The sequence below is a fragment of the Phyllostomus discolor genome, chromosome 11 (assembly GCF_004126475.2).
Source record: "Phyllostomus discolor isolate MPI-MPIP mPhyDis1 chromosome 11, mPhyDis1.pri.v3, whole genome shotgun sequence".
Lineage (NCBI taxonomy): Eukaryota > Metazoa > Chordata > Mammalia > Chiroptera > Phyllostomidae > Phyllostomus > Phyllostomus discolor.
In genome coordinates this window covers 2,038,389-2,057,615 of record NC_040913.2, presented here as the reverse complement: position 1 = coordinate 2,057,615, position 19,227 = coordinate 2,038,389, and the positions used below count along the sequence as shown (strand labels likewise).

At 47.4% G+C, this 19,227-nt stretch overlaps 1 protein-coding gene across 6 annotated transcripts in view; it reads left to right on the top strand.

Annotated features, from left to right (window-relative positions):
• Positions 1-19,227, top strand: part of NBEA (neurobeachin) — a 449,525-nt gene that overhangs the window by 183,714 nt on the left and 246,584 nt on the right. For all 6 annotated transcript variants that reach the window (XM_036011183.1, XM_028526291.2, XM_036011184.1 and 3 more), the window contains one exon: positions 11,611-11,672. In XM_036011183.1, coding sequence (XP_035867076.1) covers positions 11,611-11,672 — 62 coding nt within the window. The remainder of the gene's footprint in view (positions 1-11,610; positions 11,673-19,227) is intronic.

The window sequence follows — 19,227 nt, the reverse complement described above, 5'->3', positions numbered from 1 at the left end:
CAGACCGGGGGTGGCGGGTTTCGCTGTTAGGATTGTTTTCTTTTCTGTGTGGAAACACGACCGGTGCTCGTGACATACATGTACTTACCCATGCCTAAAACACTGCTCAGCGGGGTCATCCCGATCACACTAAGTCCAGCCAAGGATTGGGCGTGTTATTTGAACTTGAGTTCATTAGAAAGGCTTGTGTGTGTGATTTCCACTGCTGTGCATTGCAGTATTTACACTAGAAAATGTTCTTATATTAAAAATGTTTTTGTATTTGTTTTGTTGTAGAATGTTATTTATATCAGATTAAGCAGATTCTGTTTTACAAATTGAATAATGCCACTCATGATGGCTGAACTTGGAGCAATCTCTTAAGTCATTTCCCAAGAAATTAGTAACTGGCCACTGCTTCAAGTTAAATACTTCCTGTCGTTATTTCTCAGTCCCACCATTTGTTATCATTACTGTACAGCTTACTTTAATACCATTGCTTTTTTCCTTTGTTTACTGAAATTATTGGAGTGACATTGGTTAATAAAATTACATGGGATAGGTTTCAGGTGTACAGTTCTATGACACATCATCTGTACATTGTTTTGTGTGTTCATTGCTCCAAGTCAAGTCTCCTCCCATCACCGTCTGTCCCCCCTTGACCCTCTTCTGCCCCCCCCCCCCGTCCCCTTTCCCTCCGGTCACCACCATAGTGTTGTCTGAGTCTGAGAGTGTTTGTTTGTTTAATCCCTTCACCTTTTTCACCTGGGCCTGCAGCCCCTCCCCTCTGACAGCTGCCAGTCTGTTCTCCGTGTCTGTGACTCAGTTTCTCTTTCATTTGTTAATTTCATTAGACTCACACGAGTGAAATCATACACTGTTTGTCTTTCTCTGACTGGCTTGTCTCACTTAGCATGATACTCCCCAGGTGCACCACCTGTGTTGTCGCAAAGGGTAAGAGTCCTTCCTTTTTATGGCTGAGTAGTATTCCACTGTGTAAGTGTACCACCGCTTTTTACTGATGGGCTCTTGGGCTGCTTCCAGATCTTGGCTAGTGTGAACAATGCTGCTGTGAATACAGGGGTGCATCTATTCTTTCTAATTAGTGTTTCAAGTTACTTTGGACATATTCCCAGAAGTGGAGCCACTGGGTCACAAGGGAAACCTTTTTTAAATTTTTTTGAGGAACTTCCATACTGCTCTCCGCAGTGGCTGCCCCAGTCTGTGTTCCCACCAGCAGTGCACGAGGGTCTCTTTTCTCCACGTCCTCGCCAGCACTTGCTGTTTGTTGGTTTATTGATGACAGACATTCTGACAGGCGGGAGGCGGCCTCTCACTGCGGCTTTAATTCGCATTTTCCTGGTGCAGCGATGCTGAGCGTTTCGCATATGTATAGTGGCCTTCTGTGTGTCCTCTCTGCAGAAGTGTCCATTCAGGTCCTTTGCTCATTGTTAATTATATTTTTTTATGTTGAGTCATATAAGTTCTTTATAAACTTTTATATTAACCCACGATCAGATGCATCATTGGTGAATATCTTCTCCCATTCAGTAAGGTTTCTTTCATTTTGTTTAAGGTTTCCTTTGCTGTGCTAAAACTTTTTACTCTGATATAGTGCCATTTTTTTTTGTTTGAAGAGATACATCAGAAAAAATACTGCTCCGAGAAATGTCTGAGATTTTACTGCCAGTGTTTTTTAAGGACTTATATGGTTTTGATTATGACATTTAGGTCTTTATTCCATTTTGAGTTTATTCTTATGTATGGTGCACAAAAAGTGGTCTGGTTTCATTTTTTTGCACGTATCTATCCAGCTTTCCCAACACCATTCAGTAGCCCACCTTTACCCCATTGTATGTTTTTGAAGGCGTGGGTTTATTTCTGGGCTCCCTATTCTGTTCCATTAAAATGTGTGTCTGTTTTTGTGCCCATGCCATGCTGCTTTGATTACTATGGCCTTGTAGTATAGTTTGATATCGGATAGCATGATTTCTCAAACTTTGTTCTTCCTTCTCAAGATTGCTGTGGCTGTTTAGGGTCTTTGGGGGTTCCATATAGATTTTTGGAGTATTTGTTCTAGTTCCATGAAGTAAGCCATTGGTATTTTGATAGGAATTGTGTTAAATCTACAGATTGCTTTTTGTAGTGTGGGCATTTTAATGTTAATTCTTCCTATCTGTGAACATGGTATATGCTTCCACTTGTTTGTATCTTCAGTGTCTTACAATTTTCTGAGTATAGATCTTTTACAGCCTAACTTAAATTTATTCCTAGATGTTTTATTATTGTCTGAAGCAATTATGAATGGAACTGTTTTCTTAATTTTCTTTTCTGATAGTTTATTATTGGTGTATAAAAATACAACTAATCTGGATATTTATTTTGTATCCTGCTACTTTACTGAATTCATTTACTCTGGATTTTAGCAGGTGCTTTCTCTGCCTCTGTTGATTACATCATCTGATTTTGATCTTTAATTTGGTTTATGTGGTGTTGCACACTTACTGATTTGCAGGTATTTATGCCAACCTTGCACCCCCAGAATATATCTTACTTGATCATGTTGTATGATATTTTTAATGTATTGCTGGATCTGGTTTGCTAATATTTTGCTGAGGATTTTAGCATATGAGTTCATCAGGGATATTGGCCTATAATTTTCTTTCTCTGTAGTGTCTCTATCTGATGTTAGAATTAGGATAATGCTGGCTGCATAAAATGAGCTTGGGAATCTTCCCTTCCCTTCATTTGAATTTTTTGGAATAGTTTGAGAAGGAGAGGTGTTTGTTCTGTGTTTGTTTCTTTCTTTATTATTCTTTTAATTCCTCACCTAAGGACATGTTTCTTACTGATTTTATAGAGAGAGGGAGAGAGAGAAACAACGATGTGAGAGACATCAGTCAGTTGCCTCCTGTATAAGCCTGACTGGGGATCGAACCCACAACCTATCAGTATACAGGATGATGCTCCAACCAACTGAGCCACACTGGCCAGGGCTATGTAGATAATCTTTTCAAACTAGTGTTGAACATTGATTTTACATTCAAATCTTCTAGGAATGTCCTAGTAGAAATACTTGGTTCAAAATGAATATTTTAGTGGACATATTTGTGTCAAAATGAAGAATTTTAAACCCTTTGCGACAACATAGATGGAACTGGAGAGCATTATGCTAAGTGAAATAAGCCAGGTGGTGAGGCATAAATACTATATGACCTCACCTTTAACAGGAACCTAATCAACAAAAGAAAAAAGCAAACAAAATACAACCAGAGTCATAGAAATTAAGAACAATCTGACAATAGCTAGAGGGGAGGGGAGAGGGGACAGTGGGGAGAAGGGTTTTCAGGAACTACTATAAAGGACACACGGACAAAACCAAGGGGGAGGGTGGAAGCTAGGGAGGGAGGTGGGTTTGGGGGGGGGGTGGAGGAGTGGGGAGAAAATATGGATAACTGTAATTGAACAACAATAAAATAAATTTTAAAAAATGAAGAATTCATTGTTTTGAGCACAGGTGGAACTTTGTAAGGGTCTGATAGGTTTTCTCAGAGTACGTCAGTAACGTCAGCCTGGACGCACTGTACGAAGCCGGGCACGCCTGGGGACCGCGGGGGCGCACCCGCTGGGGCTCTGTGTGAGCCGTCTTCACCAGACACTTTCTGCTCTGCGCCTGTGTCACAACTGCCCGTCAGTTTCCTTGTACCAGTTACGTCACTTAGCTTTTTTTATCTTTGACTTCATGAAGGTGTTATCAAGAAAAGGAATACATAGTATTTCAGTGTTGTATTATATTTAAGCATTAGAAGAAAATGTGCTAAAGTTTGTCTGAATCCAAAAATAAGGAACTTAAAGGTATATAGTACTGCAAAAGCAACTTTAAATTTATTTGAATTTGAGAACTTAAAATTATTAAACATACTTACCTGAGAATGTAAATAAATGAAAGTGAGAATTTGGATTGTTTGGAACTATAACTATAGAAATTATACATTTATACATACAGCGTTTAAAAGGAGAATCCCATGTTTTATAGAGTATGAGTGGTTTTATTTCTAATATAAAGACATTCATATAATCATTTCTATTCAGCTGTTAGCTGTTCATGTAATTTAATTGCATGGCTGTTTAACTGCGTGTGTTTTCCTTTTTTGAAAGTGAAATGTGTGGTTAAAACGCACATATCGTTTTTAATGAATACAGGACCAGAGTCTTTCGTGGGCAAACGCCAGTGTTGGGAGCAGGCGTAGTGCGGTAGCTCTGACCGTGACTGAGTCTCTCTGGAGCTGCACGGAGCAGAGGGAGAGCAGAGGCAGGTTGGCGCGGAGAAGGCACCCAGGGGTGGCAGTTGGTGCTACAGTTAAACCCACCCCAAAGTGGGGTCCCGGGGGCTTACGGTGGTGCACGTGTCTTTCACTTTCCTCATCTCACCCTTCCCTGTCGTTGTCGTGGTGGTGAAATCAGAAGTCAGTCAGAGGGCGAGACAGGCCCGTCCCTTCTGTAGTGGAGACTCGAGTCTAATACTGTGAGTGAAAGTATTTAATAAAAACCTCAAAAATAATTGTTTTATTTTGAGGCATAGTGTTTTGTTGTCATTTTTTCGGTGTGATACCACCTAAACGTCTCCACACCTGCATGGTGTGGATGTCTCCACATCTTTGTACCCGGGCCCTTAGCTACTCACAGTCAAAGGCTGACGTCTTATTTACAGGACCTTCAATACATCGTCCACGTGGACATGTCTGAAGAGACAGCCAGCACAAAACTTAAGTAATCGCAAGTGACTTGGAAATTGTAATTCTTTTCCAGAACTTGAAATGAAAAATAGTATTTCAGTGGGACATGCAAACAGAAGCTGAAGTCACATGGTGACAAGAAAAAAGTGACACTGGACATCACGATTTGCCAGAGTCTTTCCCCCGACAGGACATTTTCGAGGGGCCGGCACAGGGCTGTCCGGAAGGCAGTGGCGGCAGGGAGCCCACGCACGCCTGTGCCGGGGCCGGGAGCAGTGTCACTGGGAGGCAGCGCACTGCTTGGGTCCCGCAGCGTCCGGGATCGCCTTCGCCCTCCCGCGGGGGTCGGGTGGTGGGGCGGAAAGTTGGGGCGCGCCAAGGCCGAGGTGCTTCGTCTGCGTCTTCCCCGGGGAAGCCGGCTGGCTGACAGGTCCGACAGACCGGAGACTGAGCGCTGTTTCTGTTCTGTGGGCAGGAAAACTGCCGTCCGTCCACACCTTACTTTCAGTGAAGTCACGTGGGTCTGGAAACGAACGGACCCTGTCTGCACAGCGCTTTGAGGGGTATCTTTTCGGTTAAAATGTATAATCTAAATATAAAAATAAGCTGTGATGTTACAATTACCTTTAGAAAGCTTTTTCTTTTTTTTTTTAAAGATTTTATTTATTTATTTTTAGAGAGGGAAGGAAGGGAGAAAGAGAGAGAGAGAGAGAAACATCAATGTGCGGTTGCTGGGGGTCATGGCCTGCAACCCAGGCATGTGCCCTGACTGGGAATCGAACCTGCGATGCTTTGGTTCGCAGCCCGAGCTCAATCCACTGAGCTACTCCAGCCAGGGCAAAAGAAAGCTTTTTCTTAGTAACTGAATTTAATGTTATGTTAGTTTCTTTAAGATGTTATTACAACTGTTTTCATTTGTAATACAATTTTAAATTAAAATCTCTGAAAGCACTTTAGGTGAATCTTAAAATGTCTAGTCAAAACAGCAATAAGTCATTTATATATGTGTAAACTGTAGCAATAAAAATTTAAGCCATTATTGTTATTTTAGAGAATGTTTAAAATACTGATTTTTTGGTTAGGTTTTGGATTTTGGTTTAAAATTAGAAAGCCAATCACCCCACCCCATTATGGGAGGTAGGGGGTGGGTGGGGCAGGGGGAAAGAGTAATGGGTGAAAAGTGAGGACAACTGTAATCGAACAATAAAAAATTAAATTAAATTAAAAAATAAAATGAAAGTAAAAAGCCAAACTAATTTCTCAGCTGCTAATTTTAAGTTTTGACCTAATAAGTGCAGATGACTTAAAAGCTAATACTGAAAGTAATGTTCTAGAGAGAGGAGCACATCGCAGTGATGAAACAGGAATTGCTTGCATGTTTCAGACAGAAGTAAAAGGGTGGTAAAAAGACACAGAAGAAATCACTGGCGTGCTGGTGGGGATGTGTGAGCCGAAGTCTTAAAACATGCACACGTGTGGCTCTGCTCTGTGCCTTAGAACGCGCGTGACACCGCGTGGGAACCACGGAGACCAGAGGACTCCAAGCCCAGAGGACGGCCAGCTGCCCTGCGCTGGGACTGCAGCCCCTGGAGCGCGGGGAGCGTGCAGGGCCCCTCCAAGCCCAGAATTCTCTGTTGTCACGCACCCCCGGAATGAAGCTGTTTCAGCAAGCTCAGTGCCATTAGTCTGTGCGAATCTGGGGATTGTTGAACAATTTTAAATCATTGGGAGTTTATTTAACAACTAAAAGGTTCAGGGAAGACTTGGTTTTTAAAATTCAAGTGATCAGAATAGCCCTTTCTATTTGATGGAAAACAAATCAGTACATTTTATTGGGAGGAGAAACAGAAAAACTGGATCTTTGGCCTGCAGCGGTCCTGGTGGGCCTCTCACAGAACCTCACCACCACACCTTCTTCGTGCCGCAGTGCCCCTGCGACCTGTCCCTGCCTGCTCGGTCCCGGCCACGCGGCACCAGTGCAGAGCTCCAATCTGGGCCTGTTTCTCCCTCTGCCCAGATTCGAGCCAGCCTGCGGCCGCCTTTATCTCCGAGTCTGAGGCAGAGGGACCGCCCTCCACACTTGCTCTCGGGCCTCGTTTGCTGCCAGAACATTGCACTCTCCCGGGGCCCACGTGTCTCAAATCTGCCGCTGCCCCGGCTCAGGCCTTTGTTGTCCTGCTGCGACTGGGTGGTGACCGGTTTCTTCCTCCGCCACTGCCCGGCAGTCGCCTTCCCGCGGTGCACTGGGTGCCCTCTGCCCCTGCTGGAGGCCCTGTGGCAGGCAGCCCCCTGTTGCCAGGGGGAAGACAGGCCCCTGTGCAGCCCGGCCCCCTCTGCCCTGCTCCCCACCCGCTCGGACGTTCCCCAGCGAACATCCCCACTCCGTTTCCCCAGCTGCCCTCTGCAGCCCTGACGTTTCTCCTTCCCCTCGGGGACCTTCCCTTCCTCCCTTGTCTGTTCACACCCCCTCCGCTTCACGCCAGCCCGGGGTCACATGCCCCGTCCTTGCTGGAGGAGGCCCTGCCCCCCTCCTGTGCCGCTGCGCCCGCACTCTCTGCCGTCTCCCGGGACTGGGGCCGGGCTTCTGTGAACGTGATCTGTCCCCTCCTCACTCCGACAGAAAGGAGGAATACTTAGTATCAGGTGTCCAGTGCAGTACACACGCTCAGAAATGCTTTTTGAATGACTTGAGCTCTTGTTCACAAAGAAAAAGAAAGACTCATTTTTTCCTGAAAATCCTCTCTTTTTTTGTCTGTCAACCACCGTGTCCCTCGGTGAGTGGTAGTTTCTAGGTTTGCTCACTTAAATGACAGCTACAGAGGACCCCCTGAGAGCGGCGCCCCATCCTGGAGGCCTGCGGTCCGCCCTGGAAGGGGCCCTCGCTGAAGGGAAACACAGCGTCTCTTTAAAGGCCGAGTCCAGCCGCGAAGACGGCTCCTTGCCGCTGCGGTGCCGCTGCTGAGAACCGGGAGGGCCGTCCCGCTGGAGCTGGCCTTCCCCACACCGCCTCCCACCTCGAGGGCTCTTGCAGCCTGGTGGCCTAGTCCCGCAGGCCGCCAGGTCAGCCCGCGGGTGGACTCGGGAGAGCCTGGTGGCCCTGTTCGGAGGGAGCGTCACTGTCCCTGCCCACACCCTTTGTACTGAGGTCCCACTTCACACTCACCCTGCCAGTGCTTTTGCTCTGTCTCGTTTTTTCACGGCGAGGGAGTGTAGTTCTGAAAGTGAAAGTGACCTCTTACCCCTGGCAAGTGTGAACCCCAAAGCACTGCCCGTGTTTGGGGTGACGGATCATTCAGCTCTGCGCCTCCAGACCCAGACCACCTCGAGTTCGTCTGCCTGATTAGCGCTCCCCGGGGAGCTCTGCGTCAGCCTCTCTGTCCGTCCGCCTCTCCATCCGCCGACTGCACCGTTCGGCACGGCGGCTCACGGAGCTGCGTTCAGAAGCTCCCACTGGCCGGCTCCCTCGCCGCACACGCCCGAGTCACCTCCCCCACACCGGCCTGCCTCTCTCAGGAGCACCGCCTGTGCTGCGCCGCGGGCCCGGCTGTGCTGCTGACCTGGGTGGGGCGTGGCATTAAATCGCGTTTCTCGCCAGGAGCGGTACTCCAGCAGATGCGTGTTTGCTGGTGGGCACGGCCCTCCGGGGCACACGTCTGCAGGGCCAGGGCAGGGCGTTCGCCCCAGGGTGGTAACGGCGCGGCTGCGCCTGCGCATCCTCTCCCAGGGTTGTACCTTGCTCTGAGTTCTCCCCCTTTAGCTGTCACAGCCCTTACCGGTACATTCCTTTCAGCCTACATCTACCTTTGGAGTGTCCCCCAGACTCCCGCCCCACGTGCAAGCACCCCTAAACTCTAGCCGTCTGTCCCCCCCAAGCAATAAAGGTCCTTCAAATGCTCTTTTGTTCCTGCTCCCTCTGTACTTCGTGCTCATGCTGGGGCTCTCACCCCCACTTCCAACGAACATACATCCCTTTCTCCCAGGAAACTGTCCAAGTCATCCAGGCCGAAATTCAGCACTACGGCCTTCCTCAGTCACATGTTTGTCTGCTACTGATGTCGAACTATTTAAGGAGCTCTGCAGCAACCTTGAAGTGAGCTCTCAAGTTCAAGGTCTTGAGTCAGGTCCCATTGCACCACGTACTGGATGAGACACGTGGCGTTCATAACTGAACCTCTTCACTTTCATCTGTCACATGAGTTAACTAATTCAGGGTTAAGAATTGAATGAGGCAGTGGATATAAAAGTGATTGTAAATAACAGGCTCTGTGTACGTGAAGTGAGCTTAAATTGAATTAATATACAGAACACTTCGGAAGGTGTAGATAACATCTTACACCTCATTATAAACTCCTGAGTGCAGACACAGACTTCGCACGTGAGGAAATACCTGGGGAGTGGATTTGATTACGAAATTCTTGCCAGAGCCAAAAAAGAAAATCTCAGCCTGTTTGAGGCACGTCAAGTGCCTGCCTTACCCCTGCACAGGCTCAGGGACTGGCAGCACCGGTAGGCATGCCTGGCTGTCTTGAGCTGATGGTTAAGATCCTACAGAACCAGTTTTATAATTGCATCTTAAATTTTTATTTTTTAAAAGCAGAATATACTTTTTTAAAGATTTTATTTATTTTTTTTAGAGAGGGAAGGGAGGTTAGAAAGAGAGAGAAACATCAATGTGCGGTTGCTGGGGGCTGTGGCCTGCAACCCAGGCATGTGCCCTGACTGGGAATCGAACCTGCGATGCTTTGGTTCGCAGCCCACGCTCAATCCACTGAGCTATGCCAGCCAGGGCGCATCTTAAATTTTTAAATGTGGGTGCTTATTTAGGAAGTGTGCAGTTAATGGAGTGTCATCAGACAATGCTATATTTTCAATATCTCTTTAAAAAGCTAGAATTTACCTGTTTGTTTTAATAAAACTTTTGTCAATATTTAGAAATAGTTTTAACCAAAGTGATTATATACTTTTGAAGGATGGTAAGTTTTCCAAAATTGCCTCTACTCTGTTCTCATGGTCAAGGATAGCTTTTTTTTTTTCTTTTGAAGAGATTCCATTAGTTCATGTTGTTTCAAACTAAGCAAACACGCATATTAGTATAGGTGTGCAGGCCCTGGACCGAGAAGCACAGCGGCCGTTCTCAGGGTCCCGAGAGCACTGTTGCCGCCCGCAGCTTCTCCGCCCACCTGGTGTCGTTTTCTTTGCACAGAGTATGGATGGCGCATTGGGTTGTCTTGGTCTCGTGGCAGAATGAGAGTATTTGTAAAAATCATGAACGTTGTTGCATAGGGTCTTTTTGGATGCTCATTTAAAATCTTAGTGTGTGAGAAATGAAGATAATTGTGTGTTTTTTTTCTAATTTTTACTTTAATTATGTGTTTAAAAAAGTCTTAACACAGAGAACGTGTGGTGAGTGATTCTTTATGCGGTCTCTTCGTTTGGCCTTACATTCTAGTCATTCTTTATATTCCCTCACAGCTGAAAATTTAAATGGGTGTGGAGTATGTATTTTAGTCGTGGTTCTTTTGCCATGCACAGTCCTGTGGCCTTTTACTTAGTGTCTCTGTGTCAGAATTTCAAGGAATTCAGCAGCCAACAGGTGATACCCGTCCCATTTGTCTTTCTGACTCTCGCTCCTGGGCCAGAGAATTGCTGATCAATTACAGCAATTGTCTCTTAAATGAGCTTTCACACCTGCCTCCGATTTCATCAGTTAACTGTCTGCCCAACCGGGGATAAGAGGGCTCCTCCAGCCCTTTTACAGCTTGTTCCGCCTGTGTGTGCAACGAGGGAGGGCTGTTAGCGGGCGGGCACAAAGCGGTGTTTATCCACCACCTACCGCACACGCACCTGCTCCTGACGAGAGGCAGCTAAACTGTTTACCGAAGTCGCCCTAGGAAGACGGCGGCATTCCTTACTATACAAAGCTGTTACTGATGACATGTGTCCTCATGTGAAAAGAAAAACCAAGTCCACTAAGTTAATTTTATAAACAGTGACAGACTTTAAAAGTGTGCTTTGAATTAGCAAACATGATTAACATCCTCCGGAGACTGTTGCTACCACTCGGTTAATCTTCCTCTAGGCGGGCACCTTACAGAGGTGCCCATCCTGGTCCCTGTCATAGATGCTGTAAGCCATTACCCTTCCAACCGGAAAGGGTCTTGATGATTAATTTATGTTTAAACTGCTTGTCGGGCTGATACTTTCTCACCTGTGGAACGGGGGAAAGTAGTATGTCACAGAGTACCAATGAAAACGAGATGAGATTCTGTTCTAAAATGCCCAGCGCGCAGTGCGCAGCCTGGTGGAAGTGATCCGTGAATAGTAGCCAATACTACATAAACACTGTTCCACTTAATTCTTTTTTTTCTAGTGTCTGTTCAGAGACTTTGGAAGTAGAACACTGGGAGATTTCATAAGCATTGCTCAATAAGTTAATTGTGTGAAGTTCTGTCTTTAACATACTTAAAATTATTTAACTGACAACCTATTGGGAGTTGCCTATTTTAATTTTGTCTTTTGGAAGAAAATTTAGGTACATCTTCAGTGATTTACTTTAGGAGAGAATCACATAACACATGTCATTTTAATGACAGCAAGCAGAACTACCGCCTTGACTTTGACAACGATCTCCCACCTTCTTTAAACATAAGAAATGTCTTGACCAAGTAAATAACCCAAGCAGGAAGTCAAGTTTTAGTAATTTTCACATCTTGAATGTCTAAATATTTTTTAAATTAATGCTATAAAATATGTTCATGCTTGTGTCCATTTGTGATGTTTTAGCAGTTCTGTCTGAACTAAGTGTTAATGCGCTGGAGCTCCCTAGGAGCCACCGCGGGGCGGTGCCCCCGCCCCGGCATCTCACGGTGTCCCTCTCTCTCTCTCCCCGCCGCAGGCCTGGTCTGCATGAAGTCCAGCACCTCCGTGGTGGAGCTCGTCATGCTGCTGTGCTCGCAGGTAGGGGTCGCGCGCAGCCGCAGCAAACAGGCGCACGCGCGGTGGGCTGCTGGGGCACGCATGTACGCTCGTGTGGTTCAGACTCCGTCTGTCACCCTGGCGATGGAGACGCGCTTTCCCGTGGGGAGCCTCACCACGCGGGCACCCAGTCCCTGCCTCCCTCTGCTGTTCCCAGGGCTTGCTGACTCTCCCCACCCTCCCTCGCCTTCTCTTTTCCCCCGTCCTTTTCCCTCTGACACGTACATGTGCAAGATTTGTCACTGGCCTTCTGACACCCTTCCTTATCTCCCCCTCGCTTAGGAATGGTACAGCAGAATTTATCATTTTCATGTTTGTTGTCAATTACGTGATTTCTTCTTCTCCGTCAGATTAGCCATCATGAAAACTAAGGGTTTTTTGGGTTTTCTTTTTCATACAATAGCTAAAGTGTGAAATACAGCTTATTTGTGAGTGGTGTTTGATATGATGCCTTTCTATTTTCTTTTTTTTTAAAGGAACTTGTGTTTTTCAGTAAAAATCCTAAAAATCTGCCTATCCTATGTTTCTTTAGTAATCAGAATTAGAAATAGAATTGTAATTTTTGGGTATTACTCCTTAGCAATTACAAGGAAACTGAATGTGTACACACACCCACATCACATTTTTCCGATACAGGAATGAGGACTAGTCAATGGTCTTTCTTCTCCCCGGCTCTTTCACATCGCCTAATGACTCCAACTCTAAGGAGAAATACTTTGTAATATGAGAATGGGAAAAGATTTCACACATGCTTTGTAGTAAGTAATTATCACACTTAGTCCGAGTTTCCCCAGCAGAAAGGAAAGTGCACTGACGCTGTTCCCAGGCACTGGCCTGGGTTCTAGCTCACGCCCAAACAAAAAGCAAGATGGCTGCGTCAGGTCCTGTGAAACATCAGCAAAAACAGAACAGCCCAGACTTACCTACTGTTTTCCAGTCTCCAGGTTTACTTTCTTCGAGCCTGCGTTCATAGGGAAATCCCTAGGTCCACTTCCCTCCGCTCAGCCCGGAAGAATATTAATAAGCCATTCAAGGAAGCAGCGTCCCAGCACGAGTTCATCTTCAAGGCGCTGGGAAGGTGTTACCTAATTCCAGAGCCCTGAGTTCGAGAGACATTCCGAGAGCTCCAGCTGGATCTTTTAGGACCTTAACGATGCACATTTTTAGAGTCCGTGTGTGGAAAAGGAGGAGCACGAACCCCCGTTCCTCAGCCCCTGGCTCCGCCGCAGTGGAGAGGGGAGTGCAGCTCCGGGGTCGGGTGTCTTTGATGGCCTCGTCCGCTAATCACAGGTTCAACATTACTCATCCGCGGCTCCAGGAATCCCTGCCATTAAGGGCCCTGGAGAGGAAACCTCGCCTGGGGTATCGATCGGGAGGAAGAGGGAGAAATTCAAGCTCTCTGGGCGGTGCACTCACTCCCAGCGTTTCAGCAGAGCAATTACAGGCGCGGTGCTCCGTTTGACTTTTAAGTTGCACTTTTTAAATAATTCAGAGTGCATTTAAATATTTCAGGTGGTTAATTGATTAAATATACCTCGGAAAGATACTTAAAATATATGTTATAAACAGTGCTCCAGTTGTTATTTTCTGTTAAACTGAAATGCCGCTTTTCACAAAGTATTTTTTAAGAAGCCTATGAGAGTAATCTCGCTTATTACAATTCAGGAGGGAGGAGTTTATATTCTGCTTTCAAATTAGCTCATAAAACCATCTTTGTAGGGCATTGATTGCTCCAGGGGTGTAGAAGACCTTGGGTTTAAGGTCACAGAAAATGGACCTCTCAGAAGTTCCTAAAAATAATCCGCCCTTGCTCTGCACTAAGATTCGACATGACTCATACTGTGTTTCACCCATTAGCTGGCATCCCTAGCAGTGGCCGACTGCTGAGGAACAGGAGGAGAGCCCACGCTGCTCTGGGAGGCGGGGTTCTCGCCCGCAGGCCTCCCCGCGCCCCTTCCCAGAGCGCGCGGACCGGGACCTGCGCAGTGGCAGCCGGCCGAAGAACTGGCCACTGCTGCAGGCTGGCCCTGCTGGTGCAGGGAGGGCCCCAAGGAATCTTCCAGGCTGCAGAGTTCTATACTGTCTTTTTAAAAAATACAATCTTTATTACACTTTTTTCCATTTCCATTTAGTACTCTTATACCCTCTCCCCCCGGCAGTCCCCACCATGTTGTCCGAGTCTGTGAGTCGTTTTTCTTTTTTGCTCAGTCCCTCTGCCCCTACCCGCTCCCACTCGCGGTCATCTTTTTGTTTTATTTTACAGTCAGCCCTTTTTGTAGGATTTCTGCCTCCATGTTATTATGACGATCAGTTACTACTACTCATAAAATAGTTGAAAATCAGAATGAATAACTATCTTGATGCAATATATTTAGCATATATAAATTTTCACAATGGGAAAGACAATTGGGTTATTATCCACACTGTGATTTAATTCTTGGTTAAAATAAGTTTTCAATGCAAATGGAATATTCCAGTTTATTTCCTTAAAATGTGCTTTACTTGCTTCCAAATTTAGATAAACCACCAAAGGATAACATGCTGTTTGTAGAGAATAGATAGCTGAGGGATGAAAATGCAGCATTTCTTGCAGCATTTGCTTGTCTTTCATTTGCTACAACCCATTAAATGCTTTTATTTTTTTATGCCTTTTATTTGGGAAATTTTATGTTTACCACTGTGATTATTAAGGATATTAGATTTTCTTTCTTGTCTGAGCTCCTGATTAAACGTCCTGCTGCCCGTGGTTTGTGTGCGAAATGTGGTCCACATTTACATGAGATCACATTACGAAGGTGCTTGTCAAGGGTAATTCGGTTCATGTGGACAGCCTTTCAGACTCCAATGGACGTGCCGTGCCGCCTCCCGCCCCGTGGAATTTTTGGTCTCTGTGGAAAACATATTTTACATTTTAAGAAGCTGTTAGCATTAACATTATATTGCATTTATTTTTCCACAAATACCCAAAACATTTTTTGATCTTCTGGATATTTTGCTTTCCGTGTGGAGTTTGTGGCACAAAAGGAAATGGAAGAGACTGGCTGTTCTTCTCTTCTGATTTGTATTCAAGATGCACGTAGCATTTTTTTGAAAAATGGTTTTATCATTTAGAAATAAAATGAAGTAAAAAAATAACGTACCATTTTGACAACACCCGTGTTTCGTCGGTGAGTGCAGCGTTTCCTGCAGAGCTCTGCTGTCCGACAGGCCCGGCGCTGTCTTCCCTGGACGTGCTGTGAGCCTCACAGTCAGACACGGGCTGGCGCTTCCCCCTTCCGCGCGTGCACCTCGTCTGACCGTTACCTTCGTCTGAGCGTGCCGGGTCCTTTGATGAAGAGCAGATTTGGTTTTCAAGTAAACTTTTTTAGGTACTATAATAGTTTCTAATTATTTCCAGACTCCTTTTAGGAAGTCTCCGTCAGAAGTCCTCCAGGAAAAATGGAGTGATGTTATCCCGTAGGGTTTCTTTAAGTTTTCATAAGTAAAGCTTAGCAGATGTCACCAGCATTCTTCTGTGCCTTATCTGTCAATAGAAAACGTTTTATAAATTGAGAAACTTTTATGTAAGAAATAATGTCCCTCAGTATTTAAGTACTTGCTGACTTGAAACACTGATTAAACAAATACAGGCTTAATAAATCATTTTTATTCTCATTAAAGCCCTGAACGTGTATAAGGGACCTAAAGTAGAAGTCAGCCTTGCAAGCTCCTTAGGGTCTGCTGTGTATGAAGTTACTAACATGAATTATCCTGTGGTTTTGTTTGCCTTTCTTCTTTTCCAAATTCTTTATAAACTTAAATAAAGAAGGATTTCTGGTGACTTCACTGATAGGATTGAGGCCGTAGCCTCGCCCTTACAAAAGAACCACAACTGAGGCACAGCCTTCCTTTCTCAGATGGTGGGGCCTTTTAACGTTTAAACTCCTCATTTCTCCCCAGTGTGGTGCGGTTTAGTCAGATGGCGTGAGCACCAAGTCCAGCTCTCGCTCAGCTGCGATGCATCGAGGGCGGAGGCACCGAGACACGGATGAGACGACTGCGGAGGCCGCCGAGGCGTGCTCCCTCGCAGGGACTCGTCACTGAAAGGGTTCGGGGCGTATGATAAGATTGTGAATGTTGGAAAACGGGGGGGTGGACTAGATTGTTTTGAAAACATCTTTGGAAAGAAATGCTGTTTATCAGGATGAAGTTGTTTCACATTTAGTAATTTAATTAACTTGTGACCCTTTTCAAGTACTGTGATGGTTACCTAAGGAGTCCAGTGTCGATCTAAACAGCCACCCAGTATGTAGGTTAACAGTAAAGAATTAAAACTGTGACACGACATTCTAAATGGAGGGTCGGGAAGTCCTGCCTGAACAGGGCCCAGACCGCGGACCCTGGGGGCCCAGAACGAGACTCTGGGAGGCTGCGTCGGGACAGATGGAGGAGAGACCCTGGGGGCCGGCCGGCCACCCGTGGCAGCATCGGCAGGGGAGGAGGTCCAGCCCCGCCGGCAGTCTGCGGGAGGCTGGGGAGAAGCGCACCGTCTGCCCGGGTGCAGCCTCCCCTGGGGCGGCACGGGTGCGCCGGGGGCCGGGCTCTGTGCACTGGGGCTTGTTCAGCCGTGTCGGGACAGACCCTTTCCCTGGCGCTCCGTGCAGCAGCTCTTTCTTCGGGGCGTTTCTGACATGAAACATTGTAGTATGTTAGTAGGACGGAACTGAAGCGGGCAGCAGATTTCCGGCTTGTGAGCAGTATCGGGTGTTCTGTGGGGTTTGCCTTTACAGGCACGCCGCTCAGGTTTAGAAAGCATAGAGCTACCATTTCGTTCCTGAACATCCCTGCCTTTTTCTCTGGGCGATACCTGACTCGAACTCTCATCTGTGGTATAACATCATATCAAAGCCAGAGGGGCAGCCCTGGCTGGTGTGGCTCAGGGGATTGAGTGCCGGCCTACAAACCAAAGAATCACAGGTTCGATTCCGAGTCAGGGCACATGCCTGGCTTGCAGGCCAGGTCTCCAGATGGGGGCATGTGAGAGGTGACCGTGTATCTCTCAAGGTCAAAGGGGCAAATTGGGCATTTAAAAATTTTAGAGTTGCTGTGATTATATCATCTTTCTGCCATTAAGTGTTTAATGTGTCTTAAATATAAATAGAAGTTAAGCAGAAAACTTCCTGTCAGGATAGAGGCATAGGTAGACACACTTCACCTCCTTGCACAACCATAGGAAGAATTACAGGTAACTTCAAAACGAAAAAAAAGAACTGCCAGAAAATCAAACTGTAGGGGAGTCTGACCACCAAGGATTTAAAGGAGCCGTATTTATCCAGATGAGCAGGAGAGGTGGAGAAGGAGACCTGGGGCAGAGAGGACGTGATACGGCAGAGGTGAGGCGGCAGTGGTGGTCCCACATTCACATGTGGTGGGTAAAAACCAGGAAAGAAACCTGGGGAGCACGATTCTAGCCCCAGGCCGGATGGCATAGACCAGGGCTGCAACGCCAGGAAGTAAAGCTTCGTACCTTCCGTGAAAACGAGCGGGGCTGGGGCGGCAGAAGAACGAGCCCGTCTCTCAGGAGAGTCCGTTTGAAGGGACCGCGCAGTCCCAGAGTGTGCGCAGACCCACCCACTCGGAACCACCGCCTGGGCAGCCGCTGAAGGGGTGCCAGTCACTGTGGGAAGAGAGCGAAGGGACTGGACGTGGGGTGAGCGCCGAGCGGGCCTCCAGCAGCCAGGCAGCAGCATCGCGCCCTCTCGGGCCTCTCCCCCGTGCAGAGCCACGAAGCAGGTGGCCCCACCCTGGCGAATACCTAAGGCTCCGCCCTGTACAGCTTAACAGGTGTGCTAAGACAGGGAGTCAACGCATCTCTGCCGAATACACAGAGACAAGCACAGAGAGGGCCAGATCAAGGAGACAAAGAAACATGGCCCAATGAAAGAACAGAACAAAACCCCAGAAAAAGAACTAAATGAAACAGGTAACCAACCTGTCAGATGAAGAGTCCAAAACACTGGTGATCAGGATGCTCAGAGAACTCACTGAGTACGGCAGCATCATAAGGGAAGAAATGAAGGCTACACTAAGTGAAATAAAAACCCACAGGGAACCAACAGTGAAGGGAAGGAAGCTGGGGTTCAAATGAATGGTTTGGAACATAAGGAAGAAACAGTCAACCAGAATAGAAAGAAAAAACAAGAATTTTTTAAAAAAATGAGTGAATGAGAAGACTGGGGCATCTCCAAACGTGGTGACACACAAATCATAGGGGGGCCAGGAGGAGAAGAGGAAGAGCAAGAAATTGAAAACTTATTTGAAAAAATAATGAAAGAGAACCTCCCTAATCTGGCAAAGGAAACAGACATGCAGGTCCAGGAAGCACAGTCTCAGACAAGTTGGGCCCAAAGAGGACCACACCAAGGCACATCATAATTAAAATGCCAAGGGTTAAAGAGAGAATCTTAAAAGCAGCAAGAGAGAAGGAGACAGTCGGAAGCGCAGGGGTCCCCGGCCCTGACCCGAGGCCCCGCCTGCACTGCCCCCAGTGCCCTCCCCGCCCTGCTGCCCCGCGCCTTCGGGCGGCGTCCCCTCATTTCATTTCACTGTGTTCACGTCGTCTCCGTTCTTCAGGGGCTTCGCAGCCACTCCGGGGGGCGGGGGCGGGGGCTGCCCCGCCAGGCACACCCTGCACCCAGGAGCCCACCGAGGAAGACGAGTAAGGAGGACACCAGACCCATGCCACGCTCTCAGGAAAACCCAGGGACAGGAGAGAAACAGTGAAAACGACGTTGACGTGTTTCACAGCCCTACTGGTCCTACACAGTCTCTTGTTCTTTATGTTTTCCTGTGCCCTGTGTCTGTGTCCACATACTTTATTTTTGTAGCTGTCACATCGCACGTGGTTTTCAGTGTCCCCCCCCCCCTTCTGGTGCACGCCCCTCACCGTCGTGTGTTCGGTCACTGGTCACTGCCGCGGGAGGGATCACAGGTCCCCGGGAGGTTGGGACGAGAGGACCCAAGTCTCGCGCACCCTTCCCCGGCCCCCTCCAGCGACGCCGGCTTCTCCGAGTGGGGACCCCAGCCACCCCAGGCGCTGCCGCTGGCACGACGCCGTCGGCAAGGCCTCGGGCAGCCTCCACGTGCGTTCACCTGTGTGCGTCTCGTTCCGTGCATGGATGCGGTCGCCCCCCCCCCCCCCCCGCCCCCGTGAAAATACGGAATTATCGTCACTTCATGTCTTCCCGGTTACTTCAGGCTCTCGTCCTCCGGGAAGCGCTGCAGCGTGTTATCGTGTGGCTCTAATCACTCCAGCGTGTGTCTAGATGGGAAATGGATGTCCCTGTTCACGTTTCAGCTGATTGACTTTATCGGTGACACAGGCCTGACTCTACAGTATTCACTCAGTTTGAAGCATTCCGTTCAGCCAGGGGGAACGATCCTGCGCCGTCCGTTCACCACATTTTCACCCTCACCCGAGCGAGGGTGTGTTCACTGATTCAAGGGCGTCCAGGGGAGGGGCGAGAGAGACATCAGTCAGCAGGGGCTCCAACTGAGC